General features: G+C 42.6%; 1 protein-coding gene across 2 annotated transcripts in view; it reads left to right on the top strand.

Moving 5' to 3' along the window:
* The window catches only part of DPY19L4 (dpy-19 like 4), an 86,375-nt gene that overhangs the window by 17,824 nt on the left and 54,528 nt on the right, over window positions 1-14,023 (top strand). For both annotated transcript variants that reach the window (XM_068237671.1, XM_068237672.1), the window contains exons 4-7: window positions 8,238-8,362; window positions 10,535-10,625; window positions 10,726-10,847; window positions 12,709-12,854. In XM_068237671.1, the coding sequence (XP_068093772.1) occupies window positions 8,238-8,362; window positions 10,535-10,625; window positions 10,726-10,847; window positions 12,709-12,854 (484 nt within the window). The remainder of the gene's footprint in view (window positions 1-8,237; window positions 8,363-10,534; window positions 10,626-10,725; window positions 10,848-12,708; window positions 12,855-14,023) is intronic.

The raw sequence follows: 14,023 nt of genomic DNA on the forward strand, positions 1-14,023 counted from the left end.
GGGTAAAGACCCCTCGTTCTGCCGCGGGATAACGGTGTTTTAACAGGCAAACATGCCTCACATAAATAAATAAAAGTTAAAAAGCCATTTTAAACTGGCTTCAGTGTTTCTTTAAGCACAGAACAGCTTCACAGGACACCTGGCAGAAAGGGGGAGGAGCACTTCACAAATCATGTCTAGCCTGCACTCCACTCCATCTGTAGACCTTCTGTTAAGCACTTCTTAATCTGCTGCAGTTTAGGGATGGATTTGCACTTTTCTTAATGGTAGTGCAGCTCTAGAAATTCACACCAAACTGTCACTATTAAGTAGAATTTAAGAATCTTCTTCTTATTATGCAGAACAGTCTCCCCCCCCCCCCCCCCCCCCCCTTCTTGGTTAGAATAAAAACTGTTGGTAATGCTTTGATAAATCTGGCCCTGTGTTCCGCTTGTATTGATTGTCACTGCAGTAAATATCTCTGGTTCTTCTCTCCCTGCTGTAGCCCTTCCATAGCACAGGCTCACAGCTCAGACTGTCAGTTACTGATAGTTTGGATGATAATCTTCCCCTCTCTTGTGACCATCACAGCAAGATGAAAATGCCACATATGTATTGTAATATATAGGGGGGCATCACAGGATTATAAGTGCAGCGGTTATCTTCCAGATATGTCCTCTGTGTCCTAATATTGACCTTGCATCCATCAGACTTGTTTTAAAGAGACACTGTAAAAATGTCCCCTAGGGGGTACTCTCCTCAGGAGGGGGAAGCCTCCGGAACCTAATGAGGCTTCCCCCGTCCTCCTCTGTCCCACGGGGGTCTCGCTGCAGCCCTCCAAACAGCGACCGGACAGCCTGTGCAATATTTACCTTTCCAGGCTCCAGCGGGGGCGCTGTTGCGGCTCTTCTGGCGGAAATACCCGATCTCCATCCGGTCCGCTCTACTGCGCAGGAGACTGCGCCTATGCAGTAGAGCGGCCCAACGGAGTTCGGCTATTTTCGCTTATCTCCATGGGAAGGAGCGGATACTGCGCCTGCGCTGGAGCCACGGAGGTAAATATTTACATCGCTGCCGCTCTGGGTGTATTTTCTCCGCCGCCGTGGGACCGAGGAGTACAGGGGAAGCCTCAAAAGGATCCGGGGGCTTCCCCCACCCTAGGTGAGTACCCCCTAGGGGAGGTTTTTTCCTTACAGATTTTCTTTAAATTTAAACCTGAAGTGAAAAAAACCCTTATGAGATAATTGTGCAGAACGGATAATGAATAGAACAGTAGTAGCAAAGAAAAGTCTCTTATTTTTATTTTCAGTTATATAACTTTTTTTTGTAACAGCATCATACTGTCACAGTTGCAGTTTTAAAACCACACTCTGTCTTTAAGCTATAAAACAAAGCAGAAATAATGACCCTTTGAACTCTCCTGCAGTAAAACCTTATCTCAATTGGTCTCTCACTGTTTCTTGGCTGTTTTAAGTGCTTCAGAAAACAGGACTGTATTCCACCCAGTGGGTTTTAGAGCTCAGAGAAGCTCTTTTGCATAAATAACTGAAGTTTTTTTTTAACTCTTCCTGTAGAGGAAAACAATATGAGACTCTTTTCTTTACTACTAATGTACTATTTCTTAGCTCTACTACACATACAATTCACTATCTTATAAGTTTATTTTTCGCTTTAGGTTTGCTTTAAAGTGTAAATGTTGGGCATAAAAAAATCCTATCTATCTATCTATCTATCTCTCTATCCTGCTTGTTGTGATCATCCTCTGACCTTACTACACACTCAGGAGGACTAGGCAAGTGAAATCAGAACTTCATCCTGAACGCTTCGTATGGGTAGTTGGTTTAGTGAACTATGAGGATGCGTAGACAACAGTAGACTTGCTGTTGCCACAAGCGTGATCAGGCAGGGCCCTCTCCTCCTCCCGTGTCAGTTTGTTTTGGTTATTATGTATGTATTGTTCAGTGCTGCTCACTGTAAATAAAACATGATAGTGGCTGGTTCAGCTTGCTGCTGAATGAGAGAAGGTCACGCATTGTTTACATGCTACATTTACCTTGCTGGCAGGCACAGGTTGTTTTGCATACACATGAAAATTGTGAGCAGCGAGGCGTAGTGTTGTGCTGACACGCACTGCCTGTACACTATGGCCTGTTACTCCTCTGGAGATGTATACACTGGAGTACTGGGCCACACAAGACATTACAGTGGACCTTTGTTTGAAGCAGAACTGAAATCCGGTGGTCCTATTCTGTCTAGTGGTGAAACAGAATATGAGGGTCAACGGTACAAACTAGTCTTGAAGCCAAAGCCATAACTAACCATGCTTATAACAGTATTAGCCAGCCTTGCAAGGATGCACATACTGGTGGTGCGGTGGCATTCATGCTTTTCATCCTAGCAGCCAATGCTAAGATGCTTCAATTCTCTCTGAACTATGCAGGTGCAGAGAGCTCACGCATGCGTAGAAGATACCGACCCGACGCGGGTCGTAATCTTGTGGATGGGCCACTGCAGGCCTGGCTCAGAGCGGAACCTCACCTTGGGGCCTAACAGACTTCTAGGGGCTGAAAAAAGCCCCAAGTGAGTACAACTTTTTATGGCCGAGAGGAATTTTCACATTTCAGCACTTCTCCTTTTAATTTCCCAAAGACTTTATCACTACTTGTCACAACAAAATAATCTATATTTTGGTTTGGTTTTTTTTTTTTCTACCAATTATGCTTTCTTTTGGGTGGTACCTTATGCTAAGTATTTTTATTCTAAATGCATTTTAATGGGAATAATAAGAAAAAAATCATTATTTCTCAGTTTTCAGCCATTATAAAAATTTTAAAATGAAACCTAAAACTGTGGATAAAAGCCACACATTTTATTTGCACATTGTCCCAGTTATTGCAACATTTAAATGATATCCCTAGTACAAAGTATGGTGAAAATATATTATTTGAAAATAAAGGTGCATTTTTTCAGTCACTATTTTTAAGCACATAACTTAATAGTAATATACCCTCTTGACATACTGTACATATTAAAAAAGTTATTCCTTAGGCCTGGTTCACATTAGCATTCGCTGTCCGGATTCGCCTGATCGGATCCGGACCGTATACTGTACAAAAGGAACGCACGTTCCGCATAGCAATGCAAAGTCTATGCGGACGTTCACATGCGTCCGTTCCGTACAGAACGGAGCCGGATCGGATCCGGACACTTTTCCAACATGCGCTATTTTCGGGACCGGATCATCCGGCCCACGCACCTGGGCCGGATCCTGACCCAAACATGCGGCCATGCTGTGCAATGAGAAATGGATGTTTCTCATCACACTGGCAATAGGACCGGATGCTTCCAGCACCGGTCCTATGCCACTTGGGGGGCCCGGACTACACACCGGTATCCCCTATGCTTGCGGTGCCTTTCTGGCACTGCAATGTATCTAGTTCCGACTACTTCATTGTAGCCGGAACTGATACATTCCGGATCCGCAACTGGTGGCAACTTGTGGCCACCGCAGAGACCTGTACGGTCTCTTTGCGGGACTCGGACCCCCGGACACTTGCGGACTCGAACCGCAAGTGTGAACAGGGCCTTAAAGAGACACTGAAGCGAAAAAAAAATTCTGATATTATGATTTGTATGTGTAGTACAGCTAAGAAATAAAACATTAAGATCAGATACATCAGTCTAATGGTTTCCAGTACAGGAAGAGTTAAGAAACTCCAGTTGTTATCTCTATACAAAAAAGCCATTAATCTCTACGACTTTCAAAGTCGTGGAGAGGGCTGTTTTCTGACTTTTATTATCTCAACTGTTTGTTAACTATTACTTTTTCTCTGCCAGAGGAGAGGTCATTAGTTCACAGACTGCTCTGAAGGAATCATTTTGAATGCTGAGTGTTGTGTAATCTGCACATATTAGAGAATGATGCAATGTTAGAAAAAACACTATATACCTGCAAATAAAAATATGAGAATATTTTCTTTGCTGCTAATCTTCTAGTAATTATTCATAGTACACAACCAATTCATTATATCATGTATTTTTTTTCGCTTCAGTGTCTAATGTAGGTGTAATGTTACTATTTGGCCACAAGATGTCCTTGCGCATTATTTTCTATTGCATACAATAAGTACGCTAAATAGGAAGTAATGCGTGACTGTGTTACATCGGAAGTGATGCAGGCATCTCATTGATGCCGGCGATCACAGGGACTTAGAGGGTAAATGAATGAATGGGAACAATATTCCCATTCATTAATCTAACGATCAGTGGCAGGAGTAGTGGGCACGAGCAAGCGGCATGGCCGGCACTTCCACAGAGGGAAAGGGGGCAGTTGCCCCAGGGCCACAGAGGCTGGAGGGCCCCCCATGGTACCCCCAACTTACCTGTGCTTCCCAGAGATCCTGCAATGGAGCAATGAAGACAGTGAAGTTGGAATGTGATGTGGGGGGTAGCTGGCTCAGGGGCCCTGGGGAGAAATTTGGCTGCAACAAAAGGGCCCCTAATTTCATTTTTTTGTCAAGGAGGGGTCTGTCAGGCCCCCCCCCCCCATGTTAATATTGCCTAAGCACCCCTTTGTTACTAGAGCCGGCCCTGGTAAGCGGGAGGGAGCGCAGTGGCCCCATATGAATATGATCACTGTTTTTTTTTACCAGCGCCAGCCGCGGATGTGAGACTCGGGTCCGTTCAGCTAAAATAGTTAAATATAGAGGAACTGTAACCAAAGATTGAACTTCATTTCAATCAGTAGCTGATATCCCTTTTCCCATCAGAAATATTTTCCTTTTCTTGAATAGATCATCAGGGGGGTCTGTATGGCTGATATTGTAGTGAAACCCCTCCTACAGTATGATGTCAGGACCATGGTCCTGACAGCTGTCTGTGAACCTCATTGCATTCTGGGAAATAACAGCTCTTTCCCAACTGCCAAGCAACCAGTACCTCCCTCTGTGCTCATTGTTAGTGGGTGTGGTTATAGAGAATGGTAGTTGGTGCTGTCTGGTTTTTCATGTCTGCCAGTAATAAAGATGATTACGTGCAAGCAGATCAAACATGAACAAATTATTAGCGAGTATCAATCATATCTTGATCACTCTTCTATTTTTTAACTTCTCATTTTGCAATGTTTTGTATTAATTTTTTTCCCCCTTTTTTGATACAGTTCCTCTTTTTAAAGTGTACCCGAGACTTTTTATGACATGAGATAAACATGTGTATGTACAGTATAATAACCAGGCTGTTTTACTTCTTTAATTTTGCTGCCTGAAAGAGTTAATTTCTAGCCATGGAAGTGACAGCTTCTGTCTTGTCGATACCTTGTCGGGAATATAGTAAACCTTGCTGATAAGCTAATTACAGCCATAAAAGTTTTCCTGGAAGAATATAACTTCTGAGGGCAAGAAGAGATAAAATACATGAACTGTAAAGGTAAACACTGGTCGATTTGCCATCAGATTCGACCAACAGGTAGATCCCTCTCTGATCGAATCTGATCAGAGAGGGATCGTATGGCTGCCTTATCTGCAAACAGATTGTGAATCGATTTCAGCCTGAAACCGATCACAATCTGTGGAGCTGCCGCTGTCGCCAGTCATTTCCCCCCCCCCCCCCCCCCCCACTTGCGCAGAAGGCCCCCTGCTGACGTCACTGGGCCGCTTACTGGAGCAGATTGCGGCTTAACTGAGGTGCTAAGGAGGACAGCGAGGGACACATCCATGCTTATGGGGCTGGAGGAAGCCCCAGGTACGTATATATAAAAAAAAAAAAAAAAGGAAATATGACTCAACTCTGAGTTTCTTTAAGCCTCAAGTGAAAAACATAATGAATGTACCTGTTGTTTTGTCTGGTAACACTATCAGATAAGGTAATCCCGTGTGTTGGGTTGCATGGGGCAGTGACGGCCTCTCCGGTGTCCTGTAATCCTGGTAGGAACACAGCCCTGCACTGCGCACTGTCACAGACCTACCATTGTATCTAGCTGCAGAGCATGTCTGAACAACAGATATCCAGGCTGATCCGCTCCAGCAGTTCCCAGCTCACAGAGATTGAATGAAGGCTTCATTATTGTACAAAGTGACTACTTCACCACTATGGATGGGGTCTGTCATCCCAGTCAATTTCAGGAAACAGTGTTCATTACAGGAAAACTGCTCATTTCAAGCTGTGTCAGTACAATAAATATACCCACACTGAAGAGTGCAGGAAGCCCAGCTCACATGGTTGCTTGGGAATAATTGTGCTGGCTGAAGAGGACCTGTGTCTCAGCAGAAAAGGATTAAGATTAAAGAGACTGAAGCGAAAAAAAATTATGATATAATGATGTGTATGTGTAGTACAGTTAAGAAATAAAACATTAGCAGCAGAGACATAAGACTAATATTGTTTCCAGTACAGGAAGAGTTAAGAGACTCCAGTTGTTATCTATGCAAAAAAAAAAAAAAACACATTGATCTCCATGACTTTCAAAGTCGCAGAGAGCTCTGTCTTCTGAAGCTTATCACAACTGTCAGTCACTGTATTTTCTTTTTCTCTGCGGAGGACAATTCAAAAGTTCATTGGCCTGCTCTGTAAAATCATTTACAATGCTGAGTAGTGTGTAAACTGCAAATATTAGAGAATGATGCAATGTTATAAAAAAAACAAAACTATATAACTGAAAATAAAAATGAGAATATTTTCTTTGCTACTAATGTTCTAGTAATCATCCATACTACACAACCAATTCATTATATCATAATTTTTTTTCGCTTCAGTGTCTCTTTAAATGGGGCCCTAGCAGGGCTGAGGAGTCTGGGCAATTTTGGGTACCTGGAGTCGGTGGTTTCAATAAACTGAGGAGTTTGAGTCGGATGATTTTTGAACCAAATCCATAGCCTTTGTAAAAATTTGACTAAGTAGTCAGAGTAACTTTGGGTAGCTGGAGTCGGATGATTTTTGTACAGACTCCATAACCCTGGGCCATAGGCAAGATATGGTCCCCTGGCTTTTTTTTTTTTAGTAAGTTTTGGTGAGGGCTAACATCCACTCTGCCCCTGGACACTCTCCAAGCCCTAGGCAACTGCCTAGGTTTGCCTTGTGGATGATCTGGCTCCGATTCTCAGGCTGAAACCCTCAGCTTCCTTTCCTGGGTGTAGTCAGTGTGGAGGGTCAAGCCCTGGCTGTCAATTTACCCTCCCCAGCCTTTAATTTCACCGCAATTTTTGTACCAACAGTGGTACAATTTTTTTTTTTTCAGCGTCTCTTTATATTGTAAGCATTTTTGCAAACCGCTTGCAAGTTGCAGTTTTGCAATCTGCCCGCCAGCATTTTTTTTTTTTTTTTTTACACTTCAATGTTTGCTGCTATCGGCATTAGTGCTGCCCTCAGTTTTTTTTTTGTTTTTTTTTGTTTTGTGTTTTTTTTTTTTTTTTTTTTTTTTTTTTTTTTTTTTACACTTAGATTTTTTAATATTGGAGCCAATACAGATATTTGTATTGAATGTAATACATCAAAATTAAATCTGTCGTGGGGGGGCGCACGCAGTGTCATCAGGATACGTCGGGGGGCGCGATCGCTGGAGAACAGGAAGCGGATGGAGGAAGAAGAAGAGGAGATCGCCGCTAAGAAGATAAGCCGCAAGGTGCTGGCGTGGGATAGCGCACACCAGCAACGAGGCAGGTGAGTAATAGAAATTACTAGACAAGCCTGACTCCTCCTGCACAGTAGTAGCTAGGTTTTTTAGGACGAGTCAGGCTTATCCTTAACGCTAGGGAGGTTAATATTCTAAATTCTGTTCCATTTGGGGGTCAATTACCATAGGGGAAAATAGTTTGAAGAGCAGTGGACTTTTACTCCTTACACATTACTTATTCAATCGTAGACAGGAAAGTTCCATGTTTTAACCTTAGACAATTTTGCGGAATTTTGCGTTATTAAAACAGAAGGTATTTGCGATTATTCAAGCTCTGTGGTGTCCCACAATGCATCACTGCTGAATATGCAAGTTGCCTCATTGTTATTCCTAAAAGCGAAACACACCTCCAGAACCGCTGGAATGCAATGATGTGTCAGCTTGTTAATTGTCCAATTAACAAACTGACACATAATTGCATTGCAACTTTAAAGGTCCTCTTTAAAGTTTTCCATTACCATTGTTCATCACTGACCAGAAGGATTAAAATGTGCCTTGTTTCACATAGCATAGATTTCCTAAGAGTAGAGTTACACTTTTTATCAATTACTTTGTGTCGCGTTTCATGCCTATTTTTCTGCTCTCATTCCAGGTGTCGCAGTGCAGCGGTTTGCAAAGCTGTTTGTCGGTTGCCTGGTAACGATCACAAGCGGGATGATGTATGCAGTCTACCTATCCACCTATCATGAGCGCAAGTTCTGGTTCTCTAGCAGAAGGGTAAGAAGATGTGGGATGACAGGAAGTGAGTGTGGGGCGATAGCAGCACTGTGGAGGAAGTGGTCGGGGATGTCATGATATTAACAGTATAATTACCATTCAGAAGTGTTAAATAAAAACCCATATAACTCTTCCTTATTCTTATGACTTGAGCTATTGACATATGGATTTTGCTAATTTATTTGCGGTTTTATTTGTTTCTGGAATTAACTTTATTTATACTAGACAGTATTGTCATTCTGTAACAAAACATCTTATTGGGGTTGAAGAAGTAACCACCAGTATGATTGCTGTGCACAGGGAGTTCCACTAGCAGTGTACACTTTGCCACTTTGGGGTTCTGGATTCAATTCACGCCAAAGTCCTGCCAAGGTATATCCTCTACTTGTATTTACGCAGATTTTCTCTGGATACTCAGCTATCAATGGCCAAGAATATCCCCAACTACTGCCAGCAGTGTACTGCACGACCTGCAGTATGTAAGTAACATCAGTGTTGCTAGGGTAACATGCATTGCACTATTTGCGCAATGCACGTTATCGTAGTAACTCCTGTGTTAATCATTCTAAAGCGCATCGCACAGCAGTTAGAAGTGCGTGCTACACTCACAGGACCTTGCACTATGTGCGCACGCTAATAGTAACCCATGCTGTGTGTGTGGGTTAGATTTAGATTGATGCATCCAAGCCATTTGACACAACTGCAGCCAAAGAAATCATCAGGACTACCAAGCAACTGGTATTGTTTATAAAGAAATAAATATGGCAGCCACCATATACCTCTCGCTTAGGTGTCCTTTTCCTGACCACTGCTGCGCATATCCACACCCCTATGGACTTCACTTCAGCACTAGGGCCACTGCTGCCGTTTGTTTCTGTCGGAATCCCACCGTTATGTGAACTGTGAATTGGAACAGCTTGTTCCCAAACCCGATCACCGTGCCTATGATGAATGAAAGCTGGCGTCAGCGAGATGTCAACTAAAGTAAACACACTTACTACTTCTGTTTACAGTTTATAGTACTCAGCAATTAAGTATAGCACCATCTTGTGGCCAAAAAGTAAAAATGCACCCCCATCACTATTATAAATACAAAAATACATACATTTTTATTAATTTTTAACCCATTACACTCCTACCCTATAGTTACCAAATAAAACACTTGTAAAAAAACAAACAAATACATTATGGACTTTTTAATATATATGTCATGAGGATATAATATTGTTACTTTTGCAAATAAAGGCACGTAATTATTAATATAGCATTAAAAAAATACACCTTTATGTCCAGATAAAATATTATCAACATACATTGTACTAGAGACTCAATTTAAACATTGAAATATCTGGGGCAAATAAAATGTCTGTTTTATGTATTGTAGCACATTTTATTTTAAAGGGGTTCTGTGGATTATTAAAACAACAAAAAACTGACACTTACCTGGGGCTTCTATCAGCCCCCTGCAGCTGTCCTGTCCTGCGCCGTCCTCCTACGATCCTTCATTCCCCGCCGCCGGTCCCAGTCCACTTAGCCGTCTGATGCGGCTGCGCGGCCATGGCCGAGTGCGTGCTCGCTTCCGCTGCGTCTCCGGGAGCTTACTGCGCAGGCGCAGTACAATAAAACCTCGTACTATGCCTGCGCAGTAAGCTCCTGGGGACGCAGCGGGAGCGAGCATTATTCATCTAATTAGACAAATAATTGGGCGGTGCCGGCCGCGGGGAACGGCGGATCGTAGGAGGACGGCGTGGGACAGGACAGCTGCAGGAGGCCGATAGAAGCCCTAGGTAAATGTCATTTTTTTTTTTTTATAATTGTCCACAGAACCCCTTTAAAACTGTAATGGCTGAAAACTGAGAAATTATTTTTTTCTTATTATTCCCTTTAAAATGCATAGAAAATCTTAGCTAAAAGTACTACCTAAAGAAAGCCTACTCTTGGTGAAAAAAACAATATATTGAGCATTTCGGTGTGATAAGCACATAGTTATTGGCGAATGAATGGGAGGAGCGTGATGTGAAAAGTGCTACGGTTTTTAAGGGGAAAAAAACTGTGATTGGGAAGTGGTCAATGAAATCGCCTCCATTTTGTAAATATAAATGTATTTCATTCTTATGATAACATACATGTGTTCAGTCCTGGCTGACGCATTCTCCTTCTCTCTTTCACCAGGATCTTGAAAAAGAAGTCACCTTTCAGGGGGATGGAGCGGTCTATTATTCATTTTACAAAGACATGCTGCGCGCTCCATCATTTGAAAGAGGTATTGTGATCTGTAGGAAGCATTACTCACAAGAAGCATGGCTTTTGTTTTAGCCTCTCAGTGTGTCGGAGTGTCACCGCTGTGCTATTGTTGTTTTCAGGTGTGTTTGAGCTGGCCTATAATAACAAGACTGTGCCTATGAAGACCATTAATGCTGTACAGCAGATGACCCTGTACCCGGAGCTCATTGCCAGTGCCCTGTATCATATGTCCGGGAGTAAGGTAACATCTAAAAGCTGCTTAGATTTGTTCAGGGGAGATTTAGCAGAGATGCAACTGATGCAATGATGTCCTCCCTCTGTAGCTGCTCACACATCAGTACTCTCGCTCGGCGGGGAAGGTTTATAGTTTTTGGTCACTACAAGCTGTTTATGTACTGCAGTAACAACAAGGCTGATTGATTAGAAGATTTTCATCCATTAGTGGTCCCAAACGATAATTTCCGATCGCTCATACAAATAATCGTTTCTAAACGATCATTCACAGAATTGTATCGTTAGTGGCCACCTTTAGCTATGCACTAAATTCTGGGGACTGGGAAGATAGCCGCTTAACTGCAATTTCTTGCTGGGTCACAAATAGTCTAAATCTGACATAAAGGTTTTATGAGAACTACTTAAAGGACAACTGAAGGGAGAGGAATCTGGAGGCTGCCATATTAATTTCCTTTGAAACAATAGCAGTTGCCTGACTATCCTGCTGATCTATTTGGCTGCAGTAGTGTCTGTATTACACCAGAAATAAGCATGCTGCTAATCTTGTCAGATCTGACAATAATGTCAGAAACACCTGATCTGCATATCATATCGGGGTCTATGGCTAAAAGTATTAGAGGCAGGGGATCAGCAGGATAGCCAGGCAACTGGTATTGCTTAAAAGGAAATAAATATGGCAGCCTCCATATCCCTCTTGTTACGGTTGTCCTTTAATTCCTCACCTTAACTCCCAAGATACATAGCAGAATGTTTAATAGGAGAGGACACCCCATTTTGTCATACAGAAAATGTTAGTCATTTGCTCCCAGTTATCAGCAATTAGAGGGTGCTCCCAAGTAAAGTGAAGGGAAGTAGGGTCAAGTGTACAGCACCAGGGACAGACATGGCATAGGGAAGTTTTTAAAGGACCACTATCTCGAAAATCTTAAAATTTAAAATATATGTAAGCATATACAGATAAGTGCATTTCTCCCAGAGTAAAATGAGCCAGACATTACTTTTCTTCTATGTTGCTGTCACTTACAGCAGGTAGTAGAAATCTGACAAAACCGACAGGTTTGGACTAGCCCATCTCCTCATGGGGGATTCTCATGTATTTCTTTATTTTCAAAAGCACTTAGGGAATGGCAGTTGCTTCGTCCACTGCCAAAAAAGTGTATGGCTAGCAGGGAGGATGGCCAGATTCTTGTTATAAATCTTTTTCAGGGAGTGTTTTTATAAAGAATCAAGGCCATCTTGTGTATCCCCTATGGATCGATGGACTAGCCCAAAACCTGTCGGTTCTGTCAGATTTCTACTACCTACTGTAAGTGACAGCAACATAGGAGAAAAGTAATTTATGGCTCATTTTACTCCGGAAGAAACGTACTTCTTATTTGTATATACCGGTATTTACATGCACATGTTAAGATTTTCGCAACAGTGGTCCTTTAACTGCCTTTCATGTGTCCTCCCAGTCTTCCTCTTCAAGATGAACCTCCTATCCTAACCATTTGTCTCTAATAGTAGATGTCTGTTCAAGAGCATCCGAGGACAGCAACTCTTTATATAGTAAGCTAACTTGCTTCTTAGCTGGGCTGTCTTTTACCAGGTCAATGATGGGGAGAAGGAAATCAGTATTTGTGGGTTTCTAAACTGAGAATTAGTAGCATGCTTGGGTTGCATATAACGGAATTGGTATTTTGCCAAAGTGGGAATTAGGTGGCAAGGGCATTAAAAGAAATGAATGTACTTTGTTCAACAGCAGATATGTGTCAGGTATATTGGATTATTCATCCATTTATAAATTCCCAGAGAAAATGCTGAAATGGTTAGTTCTCCTGCAGTAAGTGTGTCCCTTGTTACCACTGTCTTTCTGCTCCTCACAGGGCGTGGTGGACCCCGTATACTTCTACATCGGGATCCTATTTGGCCTACAAGGAATATATGTCAGTGCCTTGTTTGTAACCAGCTGGATCATGAGCGGCACCTGGCTGGCTGGGATGCTGACGGCCGCCTGGTTTATAATTAACAGGTAAAGAACTGCGAATAGCTTCTGAATACAATCATGTTCACTTCCCAGTTATACTTAAAGTGAACCTGCGCCAAAGTCCCCAAAACAATGTCCACACTATTTTACACCCACTGCTGGGATCGCTGCAGAATGTCCAATGTTCAGTCTATTTCAATAATTACTGCTGCGCTCTCCATGCATACCTGGAATAAAAGATACAAACTCCACATACGGTAATAACGTCCAGTAAGGTTTCATTCAAAACACCCAGGTGTCTGTGATGGATATTGCCACGTCCCCTCTGTCTAGATGCTCACCAGATGCTGACCACCTCAGCTCTCAGGTGGATCTTAAGCGTTAATCAAAAACTCCTTGCTTGTACCCAAACTGTCCTGTAATGTAAACCATCTCCACATAGAGTAATACTGCTGAAACTAGATGACAGGATAAAACGAGGGCACTGGTTTTAGCTTATAGAATAGCATGTATGTGCTTCTGAGTAGACACTCCAGAGCAGTACAGCGTGTCCATGCAATGCAGTCTTGTGTAAACTGCGCCTGCCTATACAGAAGATCCAGGAGAAATAAGGTACCAAATTAATAACCAACAAAAAGTTCAAAGGTTAAAATAGTTCCTGCTCGTAGAGTGTTCGCTACCACATTTCCAGGCTTGCACATTAGTCTAAGTTGTGACAGCGCTCCTCTTTGTGAGATCTGTAAATTGAAACAAAAAAAGCTCCACATAGTGCATTACTGTTATAACTATAATGCAATAGCATGCAACCACCCTTGTGTGCACTGTGATCCACTGTGCTCCACTCAGTGTCAAAATCCACACAACACCCCTTCAGTATAGCAGCTCACCAGATCGACACCACCTCAGAATCCAGATGGGTCTAGCGTATAAACCCCACAGCAACAGATTGCACTGCTCCAGTTTTCCAAAAGTATAAATCCAGTATTTAATCCACAGTGTACATATAAAAACAGATAAAACAAAACATAGCGTAATACAACTTTAAAACTGGGCAAATGGGCCTGCGCACTTATGCGCACTCACTTGATCCAGGTGAATATGAAACCTATCGGGCTATACAGCCCAGCAATGTCGCTTTTCCGTGCGGTGCCGGCATCCGGTGCCTCTGCTGCTTAGGTAATCCTCGGATCGGCGAATCCTCCGCTCTCGCTGCC

Source organism: Hyperolius riggenbachi, chromosome 5 (assembly GCF_040937935.1).
Source record: "Hyperolius riggenbachi isolate aHypRig1 chromosome 5, aHypRig1.pri, whole genome shotgun sequence".
NCBI classification, from domain to species: domain Eukaryota; kingdom Metazoa; phylum Chordata; class Amphibia; order Anura; family Hyperoliidae; genus Hyperolius; species Hyperolius riggenbachi.